Source organism: Vulpes lagopus, chromosome X (genome assembly GCF_018345385.1).
Source record: "Vulpes lagopus strain Blue_001 chromosome X, ASM1834538v1, whole genome shotgun sequence".
NCBI classification, from domain to species: Eukaryota; Metazoa; Chordata; class Mammalia; order Carnivora; family Canidae; genus Vulpes; species Vulpes lagopus.
Window position 1 is genome coordinate 107,119,135 of NC_054848.1, and position 26,609 is coordinate 107,145,743.

At 42.6% G+C, this 26,609-nt stretch overlaps 1 protein-coding gene across 8 annotated transcripts in view; it reads right to left on the reverse strand.

Annotated features, from left to right (window-relative positions):
* The window catches only part of ARHGEF6 (Rac/Cdc42 guanine nucleotide exchange factor 6), a 101,350-nt gene extending 75,155 nt beyond the window's left edge, over positions 1-26,195 (reverse strand). For 2 of the 8 annotated variants that reach the window (XM_041741015.1, XM_041741011.1), the window contains exons 1-2: positions 25,665-26,194; positions 24,375-24,458 (exon numbers count right to left, since the gene is read on the reverse strand). In XM_041741015.1, the coding sequence (XP_041596949.1) occupies positions 24,375-24,458; positions 25,665-25,829 (249 nt within the window). In that variant the 5' untranslated portion in view covers positions 25,830-26,194. Of the gene's footprint in view, positions 1-15,203; positions 15,377-15,480; positions 15,521-15,608; positions 16,531-24,374; positions 24,459-25,664 lie in introns of those variants that run through there. The other 6 variants (XM_041741013.1, XM_041741014.1, XM_041741012.1 and 3 more) reach the window with 6 other exon arrangements.
* Between the last annotated feature and the right edge of the window lie 414 nt (positions 26,196-26,609).

Here is a 26,609-nt window from a genome sequence, read left to right on the forward strand (position 1 = left end):
GTTTGAAGTGTGCAGGTCTACTCGCACGTGGATTTTTTTTGATACATACAGTACAGAACCATACATGTATTTTCTCTTCTTATGAGTTTGTAATAACATCTTTTCTCTAGTTTACTTTATTGTAAGAACATAGTATATAATACATAGAACATACTAAATATGTTAATTGACTATTGATGTTATCACTGATACTTCTGGTCAATTAACATAAGGTGAATTTACATAAGGTCCAATACTACATCAATAGCTGAGTTCAGACAAGACATTGAATTTTTTTTAAGGATTTTATTTATTTGAGAGAAAGAGCTTGCTCACGGGGATGGGGGGTTGTGGGGAGGGGCAGAGGCAGAGGGAGAGAGAATCTCCAGCAGACTCCCTGCTGAGTGCAGAGCCCAATGCGGGGCTTGATCTCACAACCCCGAGATCAAGACCTCAGCCGAAACCAAGAATCAGACACCTAACCAACTCCACCACCCAGGCGCCCACAAAACATTTGATCTTTATTTTTTTAAAAAGATTTTATTTATTTATTCATGAGAGACACAGAGAGAGAGAGGCCGAGACACAGGCAGAGGGAGAAGTGGGCTCCATGCAGGGATCCCGATGTGGGGCTCGATCCCGGGTCTCCAGGATCAGGCCCTTGGCTGAAGGTGGCGCTAAACCACTGAGCCACCTGGGCTGCCCAACATTTGATCTTTAAATGTTTCCTCACATTTTAACATTTTGGATATCCACAATGACAACAAAACTTCTTTTCCATCCACTCAACACCAGGTGTTAATTCTAAACTGTTGAGGATCTGGCAGTATAATCCACACAACAGTTAATATTTTCATGGCTTTACAAATAGACCCTTAGGAGTAGTTTTCAGTTGCAATACGTATGCTGTTTTATGACATTTTCCTTAAGCAGACAAACATAAGGAAACACATGAGAAGAAAATCTCCAAAGCCCCTGCTCCATTTCCTCACTAATCTTGTAGGTATAGTGTACTGACTTACTGAGACCTTGCTATGCACTGACACCATGCTGGGAGATACATACATTTGTCTCTATTCATTGCACGTGTTTCTCCTAGCAAGCTTGTAATGTAGGTACAATTATTTCCCCCATTTTATAGATGAGCAAACTGCACTCCAAGTAGTTAACTCACAAGGCAAGAGAGTGCTGGAACCAATGCAGATACACAAGAAAGTGCTCTGAGGGGCATTTTAGTCCTGTCTGAATACCTTCTACTGTCATGAGGCATTAAAAAGAAGAAAAAGAAATCTGCGGATTTGTACACAAAAAGAAATCCCTTGCTGCTGTCAATATGAGCCACATCTGTACCATCGGCAGCAAGTTTGTTACAACCTCTAAAATGACTAATTCAACTAATCGTGGCAAAGAGAAAATCTCTCATATGACAAACCTGTCTCCACAGAGGCCATGGCTGATTCCAGCACTGGCCTTTTCATTTCAAGTCCTGACCCAGTAAGCATCTGCTAATGTTTGCCGGAAGTGGGCTGTGCTGAGCTACTCTTATTTGTTCATCTAGTTCCACCTTGTGAGCTGCCATCCATATGTGTGAAGTGTCGGTTGGGTGGGGGTCCAGCCCATGGTTACAGGACCAAGCTGAACCATTCCCTGGCACCTTGCTCTAACCACCTGAGATAACCAGTGACACCCCTGGCCACATCCTTGTTAGGAGAAGAAGCCACACCGTATACACGATCAGAATACGGTGATGTCTCTAGTGTCATGGGGCTTCAGTACCATTCAATCGACTTCCAGTTAAAGCTAATTTAGGGTTTGGGGTGATCACAATAGGCTCTGTCACTCATCTGTTAAAACATAATCAGCTGAAAAGCAAGGGATTCAGTAGAACCACATGGACATAGCTCTGTTTCAGGCCCATAAAAAAAAATTCCAAATATTTTAAGAACATTCCATCTCTCCCCTGTTCCTATTGAATAAAATCTTAAATTAACTTAGGCCATCTTGAATCACATTCTCCGATTCTCACAGCTGAGCATGCTGCCTCTGTTAACCCCTGAACTTTGGAGGAAATGTCATTACATAGTGCAATAGAGCAAGCAAATCTAAGCTGCTTAGTCATATTTCACTGGGTAGCATTGCTCCTGGCTCTGTGAACACAACCAGGGATGCTTTCACATAGCTCCTACTAGAAGCAATCATAACATCAGCAACAAATAATGCTCTTAGCTCAGAAACTGCACTCAATTAGCCACTGGCACACCACTTACTAGAATACAGTAGATGGCATTTTTACTGTGCCTGGTTTTATTTTTTTTTTTAATTTTTCCTCATGGCATAGATTTTTTTTAATAAATTAATTTTTTATTGGTGCTCAATTTACCAACATACAGAATAACACCCAGTGCTCATCCCGTCAAGTGTCCCCCTCAGTGCCCGTCACCCACTCACCCCCACCCCCCGCCCTCCTCCCCTTCCACCACCCCTAGTTCGTTTCCCAGAGTTAGGAGTCTTTATGTTCTGTCTCCCTTTCTGATACTTCCCACACATTTCTTCTCCCTTCCCTTATATTCCCTTTCACTATTATTTATATTCCCCAAATGAATGAGAACATACACTGTTTGTCCTTCTCCGATTGACTTACTTCACTCAGCATAATACCCTCCAGTTCCATCCACATTGAAGCAAATGGTGGGTATTTGTCGTTTCTAATGGCTGAGTAATATTCCATTGTATACATAAACCACATTATCTTGTGCCTGGTTTTAAATAATTACTTCCTATTTGATATGGGGCAAACTTAAGAGAGCAAATCCAGCTCTCCACTCCTCTCTTGTTTCCTTCCTCTATCTCCATTCAGCAACTCAGGGAATGAGATCTGACCTGGGTGTGTGGCTGCAAAAACATCAGTATTTGGAAAGAGCACTGGTGTGAGGGTCTGAAGACCTTGATTCCAACCCCAGATTTGTCACTGCTGAGCAGTTGTGGGGACCATAGGAAAGTCACACTACTTTTTTTGCAGCTCTGTTTCCCATCTGGAAAGTGAGAGATGTCTTTGACCCAGACCAGCACAGTGAAAGGCTCACTGGCACATCGTCTGAATAGGGGCTCTCAAATGCATCACCTGGGCTGTGTCCCCAAGGTCCAGAATCTAGTATTTGATTCTCATGGCTCTTGAGAATGGACTCACACTAACGAAGTTCACAAAAGGCCAATGCATCAACCAAAAGGCCAATTTGCTAATTTCCGCTAAAAGAAATAGACCATTAAGGAGATTGGATACTCCCATTTTATGGCCAGCATATCACTCTCTCACAAGAGAGAAATCTGCATGGTAAGCCAAATTAGAAAGTTAGAAATCTGTTGGATAGTACACAATCAAAGCAAAAGGAGTCTGGGGTATCACAAGCTAATGTAATTACTACCTGTTTGTTAGTGGACTTTTTCAAAATGTCATTTTTAAAGTGACCTATTGGGGCACCTGGGTGGCTCAGTCAGTTAAGCACGTAACTTTTGATTTCGGCCCAGGTCAGGCTCTGCCCTGGGTGTGGAGCCTGCTGAAGATTCTCTCCCCCCTCGGCCCTTCCCCCGTTTTCCCTCTCTAAAAAAAATACAAAATAAATAATGACCTTTTTATAAATTCTTGCTCTATCTTGCTACCACTGCCTAGTGGCACTTGGCCTGTGATTGTGGACACCTTTAACCATTTATGTTCTTTTGTCTCTGTGGATTTATATAGCATCATTTTACATAACTAATGTGGACTTCTAGATTGCCTGGACCTTATAGAATCCAGAGCCAGGAAGTTCAGCTCCACAAATCTCCTATGACAGAAGTGAAGATCTGCATGTAACGCCACATGACTCACACCTCAGTGGAACATCACCAAATCCACTTCCTGATGGCCATTTCAGAATCATTGACACCTTATGGCCTCTATTCTTCCTTGTTAACACTCCTGTAGGGGAAAAAACCACATTCTCCACAATAGGGAATTCTTTTATTTTTTTAAAGATTTTATTTATTTATTCATGTGAGACACAGAAAGGCAGAGACATAGGCAGAGGGAGAAGCAGGCTTCCTGCGGGGAACCTGATGCAGGACTCGATCCCAAGACCCCAGGATCACGACCTGAGCCAAAGGCAGATAGATGCTCAATCACTGAGCCACCCAGGTGCCCCAGGGAATTCTCTTCAATTGAGTATTAAGTGTTCAGGAAAGAGCTAAATGACACAAGGAATGATATAGGTATCTTGGCCAGGACGGTCACAGGATTAAAAAGAGAAAGAGACAGAATAACTGGCTTTGGATAATTTCACCAAGAAGAAAGTGGGCATGAAGAGAATGAAAAGATGAAATCCCTCTTGTCAACAGGGCTTGCCAAGCCCAGGACAGAAAGCTGGGCACCTAGAACCAGCTGCTTCTCAGCAAGACGCCACTGTGGCCTGCCCCCTCCTCCTGCACTCCTGTCGCTAGAACCTCTGCAGGACCTGCATTGGCTGCCAGTTTTGAGGGGTGGGGTGGACGGGTAATTCCTCAGCTGCTAGAGCATCTGGGTTCCAGACCTGGGGGTGTCCTCCCCAAGCTCCTCACCCCCATCCCTTCAGAGAAGGGGACTCATTTCCTAGCGTTCCAAATTGGAATGTGGAACACATTTTCCCAGAGACATAGTGTCACATCTGCCACTTAGTGTGTGAATTCTATAGTTCAGCCATACTTATTAAGCAGGCTGTTTTGGGCCAGCCAGAAAACTTAATCAGCACACAGAACCTGGTTTCTAGGGGGCAAAATGTTTTCTGTGTTCCTAACAGTAACTCACAAATGAATTTTTGGAAAAGAATCCATTTTACATTGAAGAATGCCTGGTCATGTGGTCCCAAATTAATGTCCACATCTGTTATACTTTCTCCTTGTCCTTTCAAATAAAGGATGAACAACTACCCCAGATAAATAAAGGATGAACAACTACTCCAAGTGCTATTTATTTTAGAACTGTCCATGATGAGACAATCAAGTGATACATACGAAGATGATGAGAATATCCTCAGAAATTGTAACAGTTGACAAATCATGCCTGTTTAACGGGCCAGACAGTTAAGGAGGAGACTCTCATGTGAAAAGAGGGCTCCTGCAGCCGCAGCTTTCCCAGGAGTCTGCTATGGTTGGAGCCTGGGAGTCTAGCAGAATCAAGGGCTTCACTACAGATTCCATGCACCAGAGAGACTGATGTTAAATGAACCCCACACAAAGATTAGGGAAGGAGGAGCCTTCCAGTCTGTATAGAGGCTGCACACTTAAGCCCTCAACCACCTACTACTGTAATATTCTCTATTTATTCGGTGGGTATTAAGATTAGCTCTGGATTTCCAATTAGAAGGCAGACTCTTAGAAGTCCAAATTGCCCCCACAGACCCAGCCCACTGTTCAACATATGTGAGACTCAATAAATAATTATTCATTGGCTGATCAACAGGATGTACTGGCAGAAAGACTTAAACACAAATTATACCTCAAATGCAAGCCCCATGAAGCCAATTTTTTAAAAAACTTTTTCACTTCTGGATCCTCAGTGTCTAGAAGAGTGCCTGTCACACAGCAGGCACTTAATAAATATTTGATGAATTGATGAAAGTTTAGAAGCTCTTGCCAACAGATGATTAATCATAATTGAAGAAAAAGCATTGCCAGAATTACAGTAAAGTTCAAAAGAAATTATGATTAAGGGAGAAACAATCAATTTCCACGTGACTTTCCAGGAAACAACTATTAGCTAAAATAATATTACAACCATACAAGTCATCAAAATTAAGCCTTGCAACTGTGAGACGACTAAAGGTACTTCAAGCTCCAAGGTTGTGGATTTCATTGAGTTATGTGACAGTTCGGGCCAAGTCTGCAATTGCTGGCCTGTCTTGGATAGTATAGGTGCCTTTCATTCCCCTCACAAAGCACCATGACTTACACAGTACAGAGAAAGAGAGCAGGAAAGAACTGTGAGATTTCACTGCTTTGCTGGAGTTGGCTATATTTTTCATTGTAAATAGCTTAAAGGACAAACACTATAAGCCAAACTCATCTGTTCATCCCTTACTCCAAAACAGGCTCTGAGTCATAGACAGAACACAGTGGGACATGGCAAAATATGCCAAAGGAGCTCACGAGAAGCAAGAAGGGGTGACAGGCAAATTAAAAGCCTACAACCCACATGCCCAAAGTCCTTCTTACACCAGCTAATCTGGGTAGGAAGGATCTTGTGCCAAAGTTACAACCATTTCCTTTATTTAGAGATCACCCTCAACAATATATTTGGCAAAGACTTTTGGCACTCCTTGCTTATGTCTATGTGTGAGTCACCTTTTCAAAAGTATGCCATTTTCAGAGATGCCCATCAATGCCTGACATCAATCAATTAATTAATTTTTCTCCATGTGATCTCAAAGATTTAGACATAGGATACAATCCAAATGTGGTGAGGTGGTATTGGGAGCTCACCTATCAGACATGTCAGGAACGGTGCTTTCCATGAACATCCATTAGGTCTCTCAGCCTAATGGAACTCAGCCTGTAAGTGCCTACAAAATCAAATCCCCAATCTTTAAGCTGGCATTCAGATTTCTTCTCAAGCCCATCATTTCTCACCATCATCAACTCGTATGCCCCACAATCCTTCACTTTCTTCACTGTGCCTCTCTTTGATACACACACTTCTCATGAAACGGTTCCCTCAACCATCTGAATCCCAGCTGTCCTTTGGGGCCCAGACGACATCATTCCCCCTCCATAGGGTCTGTCCCAAACACTACACCTCAGTATACAATGGGCTTCTTCTGAACTCTGTGTTATGCTCTAGACCCTGGACCCACTAGCTTGGATACCTTGCCATACAACACAATCCACGTTGTTCAAGTCCATGATTTCTCGTACACCTGCTGCCTCTTCCCATAATGCCACAGGTACAGCACCCACCGTACAGATGGCAAACTAGTACTTGCAGACTATTATTCTTTCCTTTTCACCTAAAAGTTAAACAGGTATTTCTTCCACCAGAAACACTAGTCCTTCTGGCATGCCTTCCTCAGAAGGAAAGACAGAGAAAAGGTTGGGTTTTGTTTTTTTTGTTTTGTTTTGGTTTGGGTTTTTGGGTTTTTTTTTTTTTTTTTTGGTAGAATTTGATAAATCAGAGCTCATCTCTTTTTTCATCTCTTGGTAAAACAGATTCTTCTTTTGGATGGCTCTGATTGAGAGTCATGAAGAATGCTGACTAAATATTTATCTCACCAAAAGGAAGCAAAGGTACTGCCTAGGATCACTTGGGAGAATCACAGTTACAGAGTCCTAATGTGAAAGTGTCACACCTTGAAAACCCAGTGAAATCAAGAGAGTTTGGGTAACATAAGAAATAAGAAGTGAGCTGAGGACTGGAAAAGCAGAGAAGGTCTTCCATGTGACATTATGGGACTTAACTTGCAAACCATTATTTTTTTCTTTATTTTTTCTTTTTCTTCTTGAAAAACCAGTAACAGGTACTCTAGCTTGACACAAAGAAACAGAGTAAATACTGTATTAGGAAAAACTCAGCTTTCTTTTTATCCTGATTTTCATTCACTAAAGAGTCATTTCTATGAATGAAAGTCAACTCTTGAAAATCTACATATAGACTCAGATAACAAGCTATCTAAAATACATTTTTACAAATTCATCCAGGGGCACCTGGGTGGCTCAGTTGGTTAAGCATCTGAGTCTTGGTTTCAGCTCAGGTCACAATCTCACAGTCGTGGGGTTGAGGCTCATGTCAGGCTCTGCACTGAGCATGGAGCCTGCTCGAGATTCTCTCTCTCCCCTCCACCTTCCACTTGTGCTATCTCTCTGTCTCTCAAAAAAGATATCATCCATTCATTCTCCATTTAACAAATATTTACTGAGCACCTGGTATATGTCAGGGACTAAGAGAGAAATTTGTTGTAAGATGAGACATAAAAAGGATAGTATGTAAAATCTGTCAAATAAAGGAGTCACTTACAGTCTCACCAGCCACTAAACCATTGTTTTCCACTCTGTTGTCTTTTCTAGAAGGTAATTTTTCAATCCCAAATCAAGATTTTCCCCAATTCATAACACATTCATAAAACACCAGCACGTCTTCAGGAAAACTGGTTGTGCTACAGCACAAATGCTTAGTGACACTATCACAACATATATGCCCCCAAAGAAGTGGTTAAATTCCTTTTGTTTCAAAAATAATGCATTTTCTTGGTTTGCATATGTTTCTCACAAAGTATTGGTAAATAGCCCCAGTTTGCCATGAAGAACAGACAAATTATAAGTTAGAATGTTCCTTAGTGCTCAGGTCTGCTTCATACAGATGTGAAGAGCTTGACACCTTAAAGATGCCTCTTAAAATAATGTCCATGCTTCCAAGGATAGAGAATCCTGCCTGCTATTGTCTAGAGCGAGACAAGCCCTTAATAACAGTGTCACTCACTGCTTTGCAAACTGCAAACTTCGATCTCACCTTAATTTAATCCTTTCTTTTACCTTTTGCCTACTTCAATCCCTCAGCTGATATGTCTGATCTCTGTAATAATATTCAAGTCCCCAAGAAAGTATAAAGCTGGGATTTTACTCTATTTGTCTAAGCAGAACTTAATTAGGAAGGTAAATCTTCTGCCAGAAGTCAAGTACAAATGATGAGTGGCTCTAAGCTCTTTCAAATCAGCCACTTCTCTGCACCCATACACTCCTCTGTGTCATAGGGTCCAGTCTGCCAATATACAACAAAAGCTAGAGCTAATCAGAGAGATGTCTGGTGTCCTAAATCCTCCAGACGACAGCAGAGGAAGTGGCAATGTCACTGTTGAAATGCAGTTATGGAGCAGCTTCTGGACTGGGTGGACATATATTCCCTCTACAAAGTTGGTAAGTAAAGTCCCTAAAACACTGACAAGTGCCCTCACACTTCTTCATTGGCAGTCCAGAGGCCAGACCTTACACTGCCTTTTGGTACTAACCCCAGAGTCATTGCCAGTGGTTCGGCATACCTTTTGCTGTGCCAGCAATGTCTTCACTTCTCAGATTGATCCTTGGGGGCTGCCTCAATGATAACATATGACCAGATTAGAATGGGGCTGAAGTAGGGGATAGCTGGCCAAGATTCTGTAGTTCTAGTAAAGAGCTATATTTTCCTCTGGTGCCCCCCGAAACAGCCTGAATCAGAATCAACATTAAAACCGAATTAGAGTGAATGAGATTTAAAACAAGATAACTTGTGTATCTCCCATCAGGAAGATTCAGTTGATCAAATTTTCCAACAAAATGTATTCCTTTTGGTACTATCAATATACATTCAACCCGATTCAGAAATGACATGTTTCCTTTTTAGGTATTACATACCATGTTTCTTTTTTTAATAGAGACAATTGATTTTGATTATCCCCCTCAACTATGCCCAATTTGACAGATTCATTACGTATTTCCTGGGGGCAAGGGGAAATGGTTTTTGTCAGTCATCACCAAAACTAGAAAACCATTTGTTGAACAGTTAAATTTAACTAAAACAAGCATCTTGCTCGGGGGTATCTTTCTAAATTTCATTGTTGCCATTATACAACAAATATGTTTGTTTTAAAAGACACAAAAATTTGAAAATAACGAAAAGACACAAAAATTAAACTACTTCATCCAGGTAGTCAATGTAAGAAAGCAGAAATATTCTTTTATCACCTTCTAGTTTATGCATAGAGTAAAAAAGAGAAAAAAGCATTCCTGATTTTTCAATTCCAAGAGGAATCCGTCCAAACTGTTTCTATTATTAGCACACAAAATGGTAGCTAAAGAAGTTACTGTGGTTAACAACTGAATAATTCATAGTCTCTGAAGAATTTGCCTGCTTTGTCTTCCCCAGGTCCTCCTTAAACCTGGAGACCCACACATCTCTAGTCCTCAGTTCTTACAAAGGAAACCATCTACAAATTGTTTTCAGCAGTTAAAAACTGGCCTGGGTAAGCACTGAGAACAACAGTAAGACAGCCAGCCGGAGAGCTTAACATGAACTTTTATAACTGATTCATGTAACTCTTAAGCTTAGACATAAATTGACAGAAATTATAGTGGAAGATTCCAGTCTCTGTTCCATGGATATCACTGAACCACGATATCACTGAAATTTAAACTGTCTTTACGTAGCCCTTCAAATAAAGTGTGTAAACAAATTAAATAGGACATACAAATAATTTTAAACACATTTCAACACACTCTAAGCTAAATTCAAATTATTTTCTATGATGTGACACACTGAGAATCTCAAGTACAAAAAAAAAGGAAAAAAGCACTTCAATTAGTGACTGAAAGACGTTAATAATGTTGAAAGGCCTGATGCGTGCTGGCAAATGCAACAGAGGCCAAGGCCACTACCACAATTCATCCAAAGTTTCCAGAAACACTCAACTTGTGTTTGCCTTCAGAAGAGGGGTGGTAAGCATGAGAAAGTATGTGGGCATCTTACCTTCAACTTTACTTTTAAAAAAATGTTTTTTTCCAAAAACAAGCAGTCTCTGTCCAATAAAGCACAGAACTAAGGAACAAGATGGCTGATTTTGTTTTCCTGTTTCAAGGTTCCTCCCTGTTTAAATTCTCAAAGTGACTGGTGTATAAGTTCAGAAACCTGGTGGGAAACCATCATCCCACAGAGGCCGCAGCTTACCCCTGCCTGTACCCAAGTTTTTTGTTTGTGTAAGCAAGCCCCATACTCAGCATGGAACCCAAGGCAGGGACTGAACTCACCACCCTGAGATCAAGAGTCAGATGTCTAACTGACTAAGCCACCCAGACACCCCCAAGCTGTTTTTAATGTTAAGATTTCAAAAGAAGATCTCTCTGTACAGCATAACTCACTTTAGAGTTTGCTTGATGTAACCAAAGACTTTAAGTGAACTTTTATTTTAGATAATGCAATGTTATAATTCATGAACATTAGTCTACTGGGATATATGAAAATTCCAGGTAGGAATGAGCTTTCATTGAGTCTACTCAGTGCCAGGCACTGTACCAAGTGCTTTCTCTGCCTTCTCTCATTTATGGCTAAGAGGTAGTGTATACCTCGGAATAATAAAGTGGCACATACCTAGTATTACCTCCCACTACTACCAAGGAAGTTGGCATACACCCAGTAAGTGGCCAATCCAGGTCCATTCAAGTCCAAAGCTCAGGCTCTTAGCCACCGCACTGCTATGCGACTTCTGTGTTCAGGAACACAGGTTTCCCTGACCAGGATTCAAACCCAGACCAAGGTAGAAAAAGTCACAAATTTGAGCCACTAGACCACAGAGCATGTGCTGAGTTGGCCTGATTCCACACCAAAAGGCCCCAGATGGTTATATATTTGGAGGTCTGCTTTTTAGAGTTTTCCCGTCTCCTTTCCTAGTGTGCTGTTGGTTTCATTTCTTCTGCGTTATACGTGGATATGCACTCTTTCTACCACTGCTGGCACGTCTAGTCCCTGGCAGCCCCCCTTTTCCCTTTATCATGACCTTCTATCTAGATGCTGTTCTCTAATTTACAAAGTGCTTCCACATACCTTATCTCATCTAATCTAATTTTCTATTTCTAATTCGTTTTGGGATGAGCAACCAGATTACCCATAATTCCAACATGCTTAGATAAGTAAAAGTCATTAGGCTCCAAGTGAGATCCTGAGGCAGTCTCCCAGGAATAAAGTGCAGAAGCCTTAGTGCAAAGATGGGGGCGGTATGTCTCTTCTGCAGCCCAGATCTTTCCTCACCATTCATTCATCCTACCAGTCATTCATTTAATAAACATTTACTGAGTACCTGCTTTGTGCATGTGTTATATTGAGTGCTGGGATTATAAGAATGATCAAACTCAGGTTCCTATAATGAGAGTGGCCTGCCAGCATTAGATATCCTGACACAAAGGATTATGGGAATGAGGCCAATAGTTGCCCAATTCAGCAGAGACTTTCTAGATCTAAGGCTGTGGAGGAAGTTTGGTATCTCTTTCTTTACAGTTCTCAGCTAAGTGGCAGACATTGGAGGTTGCTAGGTCACTGAACTCTAGATAAACCATGGAAATGAGGGGCACTGGGCGGCTCAGTGGTTGAGCATCTGCCTTTGGCTCAGGTCGTGATCCTAGGGTTCTGGGACTGAGTCCCACATCAGGCTCCCTTCTCCCTCTACCTATGTCTCTGCCACTCCCTGTGTGTCTTTCATGAATAAATAAATAAAATCTTTTTTAAAAAAAAACATGGAAATGGTTCTCAAATCTGGCTGCACATTAGAAGCACTTGGGGGACCTTTCAAATCAAAATAATTGCATAGTGACTTTGAGAAACTGTCAGGCGGTACCTACTCAGGCTGAACATACCCTGAGTCCCAGCAGTTCCGTTACCATGTACAAACCCAACAGAAATGTCCACCAGAAGACATGCATGAGACACGCACAGCAGCACTGTTCATAGCAACCAAAAACTGGAAACAACCCAGATGTCCATCAACAGGTGAATGGATAAACAAAAGATGGTACATCCACATGATAGGATCTACCAGCAATAAAAAGAATGAACCTTTAGTATCCACAACATGGGTGACTTGTACAAATGTTACCCTGAGTGAAACAAACCTTATACAAATGAGTACATACTGCATGATTCCACTCATATAATATACCAAAACAGAAAAAAAAATGAATCTATTGTCTTAGAAGTCAGGGCAGTGGTACCCAATGATGAGGGGTGTGACTGGGACAGGGGATGAGGGTGGCTTCCGGGTGCTGATAATGTTATGTTTCTTAATTGGTGTGCTGATTATATGGATGTGTTCAATTTATAAATACTTAGGATTTGTGCGATTTCCTGAATTCATGTTATATTTCAATATGAAGCTTATTTAAACATTAAAAAAAATACCAAAGTGCCTGTATGGCTCAGTTGGTTAAGCATCTGACTCTTGATTTCAGCTCAGGTCATGATATCTGGGTTGTGAGGTCAAGCCCCATGTTGGGCTGCATGCTCAGCAGGGAGTCAGCTTCATATTCTCTCTCCCTTTTCCTCTGCCCACACCTCATGCTCTCTCTCTCTCTAAAATAAATAAATAAATCTTTAAAAAAAGCTTCTCTCCCTCTCCCTCTGTCCACCCCTCTTCTTCTCTAAAAATCAGGAGAAGAAGAAGAAAAGAAGAAGAAGAAGAAGAAGAAGAAGAAGGAGGAGGAGGAGGAGGAGGAGGAGGGGGAGGAGGAGGAGGAAAGGAAGGAAGGAAAGAAAGAAAGAAAGAAAGAAAGAAAGAAAGAAAGAAAGAAAGAAGAAAGAAGAAAAAGAAAAAGAAAAAGAAAAAGAAAAAGAAATACTCAGGCCTGGGCCTCACTACAGACCAATTAAGCTCAACTGGGGGGGGGGGGAACACCCCAACATTTGTATTTTTTAGAAGCACCGTAGGTAACTATGATGTACAGCCATATCTAAACACCAAGGGGCTTGGTGTTCCTGTATTTATTAATAGCTCCTTTTGGGGGACAGTCTGCCACATGGCAAATGGAATGAGTTCTGGAGTAAGGCTCATCAGCAATGACGTTCTGATTTGCACTGACAATGTGGGGCATTTGTCTGGATCATCCCCAAACCTCAGTTTCCTCCACTGCACAATGGATACAACAATTGTTGGGAGGATTAAACAAGGTAATATATACTTAACATAGTACACAGTACCTAGCACAGTACCTAGAACATAGTAGGTGCTTGAGAAGTGCTAGGTACTCCACTCCTTTTCCTCCTTTGCATCTAAGTTCTTAAGTACAGTGATGAGCAGATCGTTATAAAGGCACAAAACTCATGCTCTCCAATTTCTCCTCCTCAATGAGTCTCTTTGTAAAGACTGAAGTAATATTATACTTGGACTAATGATGTCAAATGAATATCGGACATTTCTGGGCTGTAGTTTCCTCACTGTCTTCAGCACATGCTATCCCTGAATATGAATGGAGAGGACACAGACCACACGTAAATGGAAACCACAGACCCTCCTCTAGAAAGCTTTACTCCTGGCCTCATCCTTAAAAACAGTGCCAGCCCTGTGCGAGCAAAGACAAGGCCAAGATGTGAGTTGGCAAAAAGAACAGAAAAAATTAGTAGCTTGGAAGACATACCATCCATTATATGTGCCAAATGAAATGCTTTTGTATAAAATGCCACATTTTAGTAAAAACAAACAAAACAAAATCCTGAGCTGAGAGGAGAAGATCCAGGTTGGACTGGTAAACTGTATGACTTTGGTGAGCTAACTTTTCAGTTTCCCTGCTGAACGAAAGTAATGCTACCTCTCCTGCATGCTTTACAAGGGCATAGTGAGTTTCAAATAAGTCATGTAGATGGCATTCTAAAAAATTAAGCAGCCAAGAAATGCAAGAGGACAATACAAGCTGCAAATTTACTTTGTTCCAAACTCCAATCACCAACCACCACCACCCCCAGAGACTGAGAACTCTCTGATACTAACCGCTCCAAGCACACAGCCTGAAGCTCACTTATGTAAGACGGGACTGCAGCATTGCCTGGCATGTAGCATAATACTTTGCTTAAGAGAAATCCTTGGAAATGCCTTAGCTGAAGTACAAGGGCAGGCCCAGGCCTTAATGTTTTTGAGAGAGGTGCTCTCAGTCACAGAATACCAGAACTGTGGCTGGAGCAAATGATGTCATCCGAGCTCCTCTTACCATGGTCAATGTCAAAATTAAGATAGGAAGTTCAAGGACAAATTGTGGGCTTTCCAGACAAAAATAAGTTAGAAAAGCAGTCTGGACCTTAGTATCTTGCTGTTAAAATCGTTAATACTTTATAAAACATCAACTTAAATTTATCCTATTCTGTGACTTGGCGGGGGGGTTATGTGGAGCTTTTATTCACAAAAACATAAGTAGTTGCATAGATAAATATATTCTCTTATTCCATTTTTATTCCCACTACACATTAAGAAAAGAAAAAAAAACATGTGAGTCACCCCTATAACCCAAGACAATAACAAACCAAAAATAAAAATAAAATTTTTGAAGAGACAGATAAACTTAAGGGCTCTGCACTCTAGAGCTAAGAAACAAAATAGCTCAAATACCTGTTGGGTTCCTAAATGACTGAAAAATGAAAACTCTAAATTAACTACCGGCACTTTGGTACACCTTCCTGAGTACAGGTCTTCCCCCAGCTACAAACCATTCCTGCGACAGACCTGTGTACTCGACGCCGAAAATATCCCCAAATGCGCGGATGCCAGGGACCGAGGAGGCTGGGGGGAGGCATCAAATTAGTATCGAAAATTGTACTGTTGACTCCCGCTCTGGTTCCAGGGGAAAGAAGGAATCCTGTCCGCTGCAAAGCCAGCGGACAGAGCCAGACAACTCGCCCCTAAGTTTGCCGCGTCCTCGCTCCGCGCCCTAGGCCCCCGCCCCCCCCCCCCCCGGCCCCCGGGATCCCAGGGCACCGCCAGGCCCTGGCCGAACACTGACCCCACGGCTGGGGCTGCAAGCCACGGCAGGGGGAGGAAGGGCGGCTCCTCTGCAAGCCAGGTCCTTCGGCACCACCCGGACACTCGCGCTCTCCCCTTCCCCTGACCCCTCGCCCCCAGGCAGGTCACCTGGCTCGGCCGCTGCCCGCTGCTCCTCCCGCTGCTCGCTGGCTCCGGCCGCGCCGCCGCCGCCGCCGCCGCCGCCTCCTGGAAGCGGCTCGCCCTGGCGAGTCACGGGGCCGGCGAGCGGGCGGGCGAGCCCGTGCCAAGGCTGCGGGAACTGTGCACCCCAGCCGGAGCTGGGACCCTGCCCTGAACGCGGCCGCCACCCGAGCGAAACTGGAGAGCTGGGCTCGGCTCGCCCGGGCGGGGAGGGGCGGCTGCAACTTTGCTCCTGAACGCGGGCGAGGAGGGGGCGCCCGTCTCCAAACTCTGTGCCGCGCCCGCCACCTCTCCAGCCTGAGGATTTTCTTTATGCCTTTCTGTTGTTTGTTTGTTTGTTTTTAATCTAAAGGGAAGCCAGATTCTTGCCCTCAAGTTCTTGCTGCCGGGGCCGTGCGGCTCGGCAGGCGGAGAAGCGCGGCGCCGAGCCGGGTGCGGGAGACCCGCCCGCCGGGTGCGCTGGCGGCGAGCCGGGCCAGGGCGCGCGGGGCGGCGGCGGCGGGCGGGAGCGGCTGCCCCGGACCCCGCTCTGCAGCGCGCTCTGGCTTCTCCGGCCCGGAGCCAGAGCCCGGCAGGGAGGGCGGCCTGGAGGGACCGGGCCAGCGGCGGGGAAGCGGTGACCCGGACCTGGATCGCCGAAGTAGGAACTGGAAGTGACAGCGGCAGGGCAGAGCAGCAGCCGCCACCGCCGCCGCCGTCCGGGTAGCCGTGGCAGCGGCAGAAACCGTAGTGGAGCGGCGGCGGCCACACTGCGCATGCTGCTGTCGCCGGCTCCAGCCGAGCCCCGGGCCGCTGGCGCCTGGCCTGCCGCGGGCCACTGCCAGACCCTCAGGCGGGAATCCCGGCCTCACGGACTAGCCCTTCCCAGCGGCCCGCTTCCGCCTGCCACTCCCCGACGCAACTTGGAACCCCCCAGCTCTGTGCTGAGCCGCCGAGACAGTGAGAAAGGTAGCGCTCTCCGGTGGCCCTCCACATCCGTCCCTTCCCTAACTATCCTGGATGCCCTTCCTGGGTTCTCACAACAGGACCCAAGTCAAGTGAGCCTTTTATAAGCATAAAAAGGTTCTCGATATTTACCGCCTTACTTGAAGTCTGCTTTTTACAGAAATACAGTGCAGTTGGTAAAAGATTAGGATGGCCAGAGCCCTGGGTGTCAGCTAATGTAACTCACAGAAATTCTGTTAAGAGTGTCAGATTTGCTCAGCAGGAAAAACAACAACAACAAAAAAAAACCAAAAAACACAACAAAAAAAAACTTACCGAAATCCTTGTTAGTCTTCCCACTAGCACAAATTGAGCAGCTAAATATACAAAGCTCTGCCCAGCAGAAACTCATGGAATTGGGCCAGTTAAAAACAGAGTGCCCAAAAGTTAGATATTACCAATCCCTATTCTAGTCTCCTCTTTCACAGATGAGTCAACCCAGGCCCAGGGAAGGGGGTCTCTGACTTAATACAGGTGGCAGACTTGGCTTTGAAGGAGGGTCTGATACCCATGACAGGTACTGGTTAGTTTCCTGACCTCATGCCTCACTCCTCCAAGACACTTCTGTTCTCCTAGAGCTGGGGGTCTCTTATGGAACATTTAGTCTTGACTTTTGGTCATTAGTAGATCTGCCTTCCTTCCAAAACTGCTTCCCTGCAGAGCATTCCCTGGGAAATGGCAAATTGTCCATCCCACAGGCCCCACTTTGGGGATGGCACTCGTACTGTTCCAGTGACAAGGCAGATGGAGTGACTCAGGGAGACAGGAGGCAGTGAGGGGGTGGGGGCAAAGAAAAGCCATACTGAGACCAGCTGGTACTGGAAAGAAAAGGAGAGAAAGAAGAAAGAAGGGAGGGAAGGAAAAAGAGAGAGAGAGGGAAGCACTAATTGAGCCTCATATACATTCAATCAAATCCTTCATGAACAAAACATCTTTTTATAAAAGTAGGCTTGGTCCAGGAGTAGAACAGGAGATAGGTATCCCTGGCCGTGGGTTTGTGGTAAAGGTGGCACGGGACAAAACAGGAGTAACAGCTGGTCATGAGGCCAGGGGGAGAGCATGAAGGCTGCAGCCAGAACAGTGTAGTCAAAGAGGTATCTCATCCAAGCCACTCTCAATTGATCAGAAGAAATGTGTCTGCCCCTCCTCCTTCCAAGTTGAAAGGCAGAACGAAAACAAAACTACCATTGCTACCATTGCTAGTGTTGTCAGAGGACTTCCTGGTCAAATTAGTGACACTCTACCTAGACATGAAGGGTTTTCCATGTGTTCTAGAAGATTTTCTCTTGAGGCCTGAGTGTCCTCCCTGCCTTCTCCATTCTGTAAATAAATAAAAAAGAGAGTTGTTTCACAGAAGAGGAAATACAAATGGACCATAAAGGGGTCAGCAGATGTCCAAATTCTCTGGAATCATGAACATCAAATTACAGCAGTAAACAAAATACCAATTTTCACCCAACCTTTTAGCAAACCTGAAAGATACATAATATCCAGTGCTGCCAGGGACATGAGGAAGAAGGCACTTCCTACTCTACTGGTGGGAGTATAGCTTCATATAGCATTTTTGTAGAGGATTTGAGAATATCTATCAAATTTTGACACAGAAATTCCATTTCCATGAAGAAAAATGCCTCAAGAATAATCACAGATGTACACAAATCTATCTCTAGGTACACATCTCATACTACAGTAAGACCCGCTGGGATTTATCCCCAGCAATGCAAGATTGAGCTAACATATGAAAATCAAAGTAATGCAACATATCAAGATATAGACAAAAAAACCCAATGGTTCTCTTAACAGATACAGAGAAAGCATTTGACAAAATCCAGCCTCCTTTCATGATAGAAAAACTCAAAAAGCTAGGAATAGAAGGGAATTCCTTCAATTTGATAAAGGCTATCTATGAAAAATTCACAGCTAACATCCTACTTAAGACTAAAAACTTTCCCCTAAGATTAAGAACAACACTAGGATGTCCACTTTAATCTCTTCTATTCAACATTGTACTGAAGGTTTCAACCAGGCAAAGTAGGCAAGAAAATGAAATAAAAGGCATCTAGATTGGAAAGGAAGACGTAAAACTATATGCACAGATGACATGATCTTGTACAAGAAAACCACAAAGATTTAAAAAAAAAAACTATTAGAATTAGTGAATAAGTTCAGCAAACTTGAAGGACACAAGACTAATATGCAAACATCAGCTATATTTCTATACACTTGCAGTGAACAATCCAAACATGAAATTAAGAAAACAATTCCATTTACAATAGTATCAAAAGGAATAAAATTCTTTGGAATAGACTGAATCAAGGAAGTATAAGATGTACACACCAGAAACTACAAAACACTGTTGAATGAAATTTTTTAAAACAATTTATTTATTTATTTGAGAGAGAGAAAGCACAGGCAAGGGGAAGGATAAAGGGAGAGGGAGAAGCAGGCTTTCCACTGAGCAGGGAGCCTAACTCGGGGCTCCATCCCAGGACCCTGGGATTATGACCTGAGCCGAAGGCAGACACTAAACGGACTGAGCCACCTAGGTACCCTGTTGAATGAAATTTTAAAAGACCCAAATAAGTAGAAAGACATCCTGTGTTCATGGATCAGAAGACTTAATATTGTTAGGATGGAAATATTCCCCTAAGCCATCTACCAACTGAACACGATCCCTATCAAAATGCCAGCTGGGTTGGGGGTTTTTTTTGTTTTTTGTTTTTTGTTTTTTGTGGAAATGGACAGGCTGATCCTAAAATCCATATGGGTACACAAAGGATCCAGTTGAGCCAAAATGATTTTGAAAATGAAGAACAAATTTGGAAGACTCATGCTTTCTGATTTGAAAACTTACTACACAGCTACATTAATTGATTGGGGGAAGGAATAGTCTTTTCAACAAATAATGTTTACGAGAATGAATTGGGGGGTGTTGCCTGGTGGCTCAGTTGGTTAAGCATCTGACTTTGGCTCAGGTCATGATCTCAGGGTCTTGAAATGAAGCCCTGAGTCAGGCTCCCTGCTCAGCAGAGAGTCTGTTTGTCCTTCTGCCTTTCCTCCCACTTGTTATCTCTCTCTCTCTCTCTCTCTCAAATAAATAAATAAAATCCTTTAAAAAGAGAAAATGAACCTGAAATCCTACCTCACACCATATACAAAAATTAAGTCAAAATTAATCAAAGACCTAACTGTAAGAGCTAAAACTATAACACTCTCACAAGAAAACATAAGTATAAATCTTCATGACTTTGCATTAGACAATGATTTTTTACACATGATACCCAAAAGATAAGCAACAACAACAAAAATAGATCAGTTTGACTTCATCAAATTTAAGAAACTTGTGTGTTTCAAAAGATATTATCAAAGTTGGGGAGGTGCTTTAGAGAGTGCTTTGTTTCTTAGATGTCTCAGCAGACCCCCTCGACCAGTTACTAGCTAAGTGATCTTCTAGGGACCCTAGGACACTACAGTCATATGAAAACACAAAGATGAAAGTCCCTTGGAGAGGCCCACAGGCCACCCAGAGGTTCAAAAGGCAGCAGCTCTTTAATGGAACCACTGTGCCCCATAGCCAGTACTCAAGGTGTCACTATGCTGCCTGCCCCATCTCTGGCTTCATTTTTCTACATTTCCCAACTGACCCTTTTCAAGCTGGCACTCTTTCTTTAGACAAATAATAGTGTGTTCTGGGGGCACCGGGGTGGCACAAACATCTGACTATTGGTTTTGGTTCAGGTCATGATCTCAGAGTCTCGAGCTCCATGCTCAGTGGGGAGTCTGCTTGGGATTCTCTCTCTCCCTCTCCTTCTATCCCTCACCCAACTTGTGCTCTTGCTCTCTTTATCTCTGTCTGTCTCAAATAAATAAATAAAATATTTAAAAAGTCAGACTTGAGAAAAAGCAGAGTGAAATGGTGATTACCACGGGATGCGGAGATGGAGAGATAAACATTGATATTGTTCAAGGTCACAAACTTGCAATGAGTACTAAGTAAGCAACAGTGATCTAATGCCATGGCATAATATGAATATAGACAACAATACTGTACTAGTATTATGTGATGTGATAAATATCACTGCAACAGCAATCATATTACAACATATAAATATAGAAAGTAACATGGTATACACCTTAAACTTCCACATCATATGTCAAATATATTCAATTTAAAAAATGAATTTGAAAAACTTTGTAAATATTCGTGTCTTGGTCTGTGGCCTAGCTACCTGGGAACATGAGACTGGATGGTCAGTATTCCTGGCTACAAGGTGCCCCCCAGCTCAGCACTATCTCATTTGATCCCTAAAACAATCCTATGCAGTATATATTATTGTCTCCATTATGCAGATGAAGAAACTGGAAAATAGAGGGGCCAAGTAACTTTTCCCAGAGTCCACAGTCAGTAACCCACCAAGCCAAGACTCTAGCTCAAGTCTGTCAAACTAGAGAAAGTTATGTGCTTAGCTGTGGTGCCAGATATGCCTTATTCCAATACCCATACAATGTTCAGGCCAGCCTTAATGATGAAAGAGAGACAAAAGTATGCCCAATGCCTTTCATTTAAGAAACGAAAATTAGGGGCACCTGGGTGACTTAGTTGGTTTGGAGTCTGCCTTTGGCTCAGGTCATGATCCCAGGCTCCTGGGTTCAAGCCCCAAGTCGGGCACCCTGTTCTGCAGGGAGTCTGCTTTTCCCTCTCCCTCTGCCTCTGCCCCTGATTGTGCTTTCTTTCAAAGAAATAAATAAAAATATTTTTTTAAAAAAAGAATGAAAATTAGCATATACTTTTCAGAAAGATTTTTATCCAAAGTGGATGAATTTTTTTTTTTAAGAAGGAGAGGAAGAAGCAGGCTCTCTGCTGAGCAGGAAGCCTGACTCAGGACTCAATCCCAGAACACTGAGATCATTACCTGAGCCAAAGGCAGACACTTACCCGACTGAGCCACCCAGGTGCCCCAAAGTGGGTGAAAATATTTTAAGCATTGGTACTTAAAGGAGTAAGCATTAGTTATTAGTTATCAGAAAAATCCACTTTTGTGAAACGACTCATTATCCCACAATGCCAGACCCAGAAGTTGTTTCTATATCACCTAGTATTCTTAGAACTGCAAAGAAGTTCAGGATATCTTCTGGCAGCTATCAGTGCAGAAATCACTGGCAATCTCACCATGTTTTTTATTTGTCAAATAAAGAAGAAAATACCATGATCTGTACCACAGTAGACATTATTCTATAAGATATATTATATAGAGAAGTCTCGGGCTACACCTACCTCAAAAGCCATAATACACACACACATGTGCCCTTGCAGGCACACAGCTAACTATGGGCAATAGGGACACCTAGAATAAAATACTCTGAGACAACTATAGCCTAATGCTGTGGCTAACTTTAGGAAAAATTCTGAAGCAAGCCAAATTAATCTGGGGCAAAGCGACTTGTATTACTACTACTAATAATAGCTAATACTTGGAGAATACTTACTATCTGCCAGGCACTCTTCTGGGGACATGAATTAATTGACATACTGGTCCTATAAGATAGGTGCTGCTATTATTCTCATTTTATAGGTGGGGAGACTGAGGCAGTCAAAGAACATGCCCAAGGTCACAAGGCTAGTAATGAGAGAGAACTGAGCTTTGAACCCAAGCAACCTAGCATTGGAGTCCATCATCAACCCACTACCAATACTTTTTCACAAATTATACTGCTAAAACAGGTCTACACTTCTTATGCCCCTGGTTCTTAGCTGAGCACGGTACATACATTATCTCATAGAATTTTTTCAGGTTGAAGCTCCTTCCTCTAAATTATTATGTAGTATCTCATTTGACCTTAAAACAACCCCATGAGGTAGCTATTATTGTGTCCATTTTACAGATCAAAACACTGAGGCAAATAGCCAAAGAAAACAAAAACATGAATTAAAAAAAATATGTAGGGCCGCCTGGGTGGCCCAGGGGTTTAGAGCCTGCCTTCGGCTGGGGGCATGATCCTGGAGTCCCGGGATCGAGTCCCGCATCGGGCTCCCTGCATGGAGCCTGCTTCTCCCTCTGCCTGTGTCTCTGCTTCTCTCTCTCTCTCTCTCCTCTCTCTCTCTCTCTCTCTCTCTCTCTCTCTCTGTGTGTGTGTGTGTCTCATGAATAAATAAATAAAATCCTTAAAATAATATGCACCCGTATGGTGATTAAAGCATTATTTGCAATAGCTAAGATATGGAAGCCACCCAAGCATCCATTCAGAGATGAATAGACACAAATATGGTATACATGCACTCAATCATATAAAAAAATGAATGAAATCTTGCCATTTGTGACAACATGGATGGACCCAGGGGGTATTATGCTAAGTGAAGTAAGTCAGACAAAGAAAGGCCATTACCATACCATTTCACTCATGTGTAGAATCTAAAAAACAAAACAAAACAAAATAGAAACAGACTCATAGAAACAGAACACACTGGTGGTTGCCAGAAAGAAGGGGACTGAGAGGATGGATGAAATAGATGAAGGTGACTAATAGGCACAAACCTCCAATGTTACAATAAGTAAGTCATGGGGATGACAAATAAAACAGAGGGAATACAGTCAATAATATTGTAGGGTCGCCTGGATGGCTCAGTTGGTTAGGTGGCTGACCCTTGATTTCGGCTCAGGTCATGATCTCCAAGTCCTGGCATCAAGCCTCATGTCCAACCCCACCCACACAGAGCCCCCAGTGGGCTCCACGCTTGGAGGAGAGTCTGCTTCAGGATTCTCTCTCTCCCCTGCCCCTCCCCCACACATTCTCTAAATAAATAAATAAATCTTTAAAGAATAATATTGAAGTAACATTGTATGGTGACAAATGGTAGCTACACTTACTATGGTGGGCACTGTGTAATGTATAGAATGTTGAATCACACATTGTACATCTAAAACTAATATAATATTAGTTAATATTAATATCAACTAATATTAATATCAATATAACTATACTTCCATTTTAAAAACCTACAATCTTAAAAAAAAAAAAACCTACAATCTTTTTTAAATGAATGTATAAGACTTCAGCATCATTTGAATGTACTATAATTTATTTGACTATTCTCCCATTGCTAGTTATGGATGTTGTTTCCATGATTTTCCTTCTGCAAATAAAGATGATACACACACACACACACACACACACACACACACTGAGGAACAAAGAAGTTACATAATTGGATACTCAGACAAAAGTATCACCTCCTTTGCAGCAATACCCCCAAACATACTGTAAGGATCTATATGATATAAAATAATGCAATGTAAGTTAATATACAATTTCTACCACAGAGCCAGGCTCTCTTGGCTTTTCATGGCCTCTGTTCTAAAGTGTTAATAGGAAAAAAGTGACAGTATACTTTCATCTCTTTCCAACTCGGGGGGCGGGGATTACTGTGACCCCCTAGAGCAGCCAATGGCCTGCTTTTGGTTCCTCCCAGGAGGGAGGCACACTACACAACCTTTGTCACTGGAAGCCTGCTTTCAGGGCACGGATGCTGTATTAAAAGATAGCATATTCTGAGTTTTGATTTTGTTTTGTTTCATTTTGTTTTGGAACTGGTTTCTGGAAAAGACAAACTAACCAGCCATCACTGGAGACCACCAATCTTAACCATGATCTCCATAAAATGCTACCCCTGTGTAACAGTCAGAAACAACCCAGTACTTTTAGTACAACATCATTTTCACTAGCAAGGCAAGGCACCCCGGGTGGGCTTACCTCCACTTGAAGGGCTGTACATCCTTTCAGGAAGTCACTGATGTTGTTGAGGCAGTCAGCTTCGGTTTGGGGCTCCAAACAGTACTAGAAAAACATAGCCAAATGTCACTTGAACCCTGTTATCGCATGCCAAGCATACACCATAGTCCTCATTTTCTGATAACTAGATAGGTAAGCTTTTTAAGGCAGGGGCCACATTGCTGTCAATCCAGGAAGAGAAATAACCACTGGAGGAAGTGATGTAAAAGTCTAAACGGTCGGTCTGTTTCAAATGTCACCAAACTTCCAGTCCCAAACCACCTATCTCTACTGACAAACTATTTTTTAGCCTTCAGCCAAAGTGCGGAGACAGCAAATTAGATCCAAGCTGTGTTTTGACCTTGGTTCTTGCTTTTAAGTTATTTTCTTGCTCCCTCCTCCCCATGATAATTTATTAACACTCTATCCTCCCATTTACTGTTTGTTACATTTGGTTACAGTTCTGCATGTTGCACTACCACTTCAGCACTGTTTTTCAAGTTTCAGAGAAATTATAAGTAAACCAATTTGCTCAATAAAAACACCAACCAGTTCAAGAAGGCAAAAGCACTCACGTTATGCCCATAGTCACATCCCCTGCTAACCTTAAGAAAGTAGCTGTAGGATTCAACTTTTAAACTTAAAGTGCCTACTTTAGAAATTATCTATCCTTGTGATCATGGATTTCCAACATTAAAACTTTTGGCTTTTTAAAAGAGAGTAAGTTTAGTTTCACTTTGAACACATGTTGCATACAAAACATATATCTGGTTTCTATTGTTTTAACAAACCTTTTCTGACATTTTGGATTATTTCTTCTGGTTGTCTCTGTTTCAAAGGATATTTTATTTCTTTGAGAAGCAAATCAACATTGATTTTAGTCAAACTGTCAATAAACACCATCAATATCTATTATAAATCATCCCATTATTACACCAATTCATATATACCCCAACTTCAAAATATGCCCTTGGTACACAGAGAGGTATAACACATATCTCTATGACAGAGCAAACGATACGAGTATTTTCTCCTTGTCCCCTGGCACCAACATTGTATCATGATTTTACTATATTTGGGGGCCAAGTGCTAACGGATAACCTTTCATTTTCTGAGCTTTTCAAACTACAAAAACAAGACAGAATGCCAAACTCCTAGGAAGAGATTCAAGTGGCAGAGTCCCATGATCCAGGCAACAGAACATCTCAAGGGTTACATTATTGCTGCTCTCTGGTGGTAAGCAATCCTAAAGAGAATGCCCATTTCCCTTACCTTTTCTAGAGAGCCAGGCCTAAGTCTGTTGATCAGTTTGCACAGCACTACCCCATTTTTCAGCGAGGACTTCAAGAACTCCTCTGGATCACAGATGGTCTTTTTGGGGGAATCTAAAACTCCCAAGGATATAAGCCATGTCACGATTCGCTCTTCTGGATTCATCGCTGAGGACTGTATGCTCTGCACAGCTCCCCAGGGCAGCTGCAAGGACTAAGCCACATCCGTAATTGCATCTGCTACTGCCTTCCGTTTTTATAAGTTCTCTTCTGGGGCTTGCAGAGCAAAGCGTTTCAACGACTTTCTTAGATAACGCGACCCCACTCCAATTACAGGATCTTAAAGCCACAGAGATCACACTTAAAAGATGTAGAAATAGAAAGAATAAAAATCCTTGGATAATGCTGGATTTCTTTTTCCAAACCTGCAAAGCTAACTTATCAGGGTTAAAAAAAAAAAAAAAGAAGAAACACACATAAACACAGCCCCCCCCCCAAAAAAAAAGAAACCCAACAGTGCAAGAAGCTGTAAGGGAAGGAAGTGAGGAGGATGCTGGGGAGGGAGGAGAGAGAATGAAGCAAGTGCTCTTGGAAAACACAGGGGACTTTGGCAATGAGACACTCATGGGCCAGTCTGAGGAAACACTGTCAATAAATAGTCTAGCCCCAGTGAAAATCTGGCTGCTGTCAGGAGGAAGATGCCAACTGGCTCTTAGGTCACATAGATCTGAGGCTCATGGAGAAGGTAGGCTGAGAAAATTCTTCCAAGAAATGGCCGGATGTCCTCATACTGTCTCACAGAGATGGTGTGTCATGATCATCCCTTGTAAAACACGTTGAATTGCATGGTGATAACGTGCCAAGCAAATGAAGACGGTGCCTGCTGTCAGCCATCACTGTGTATAAGCAGAAGCTAGAAGAATGGCATTTTACTTTGCAGCCAAAA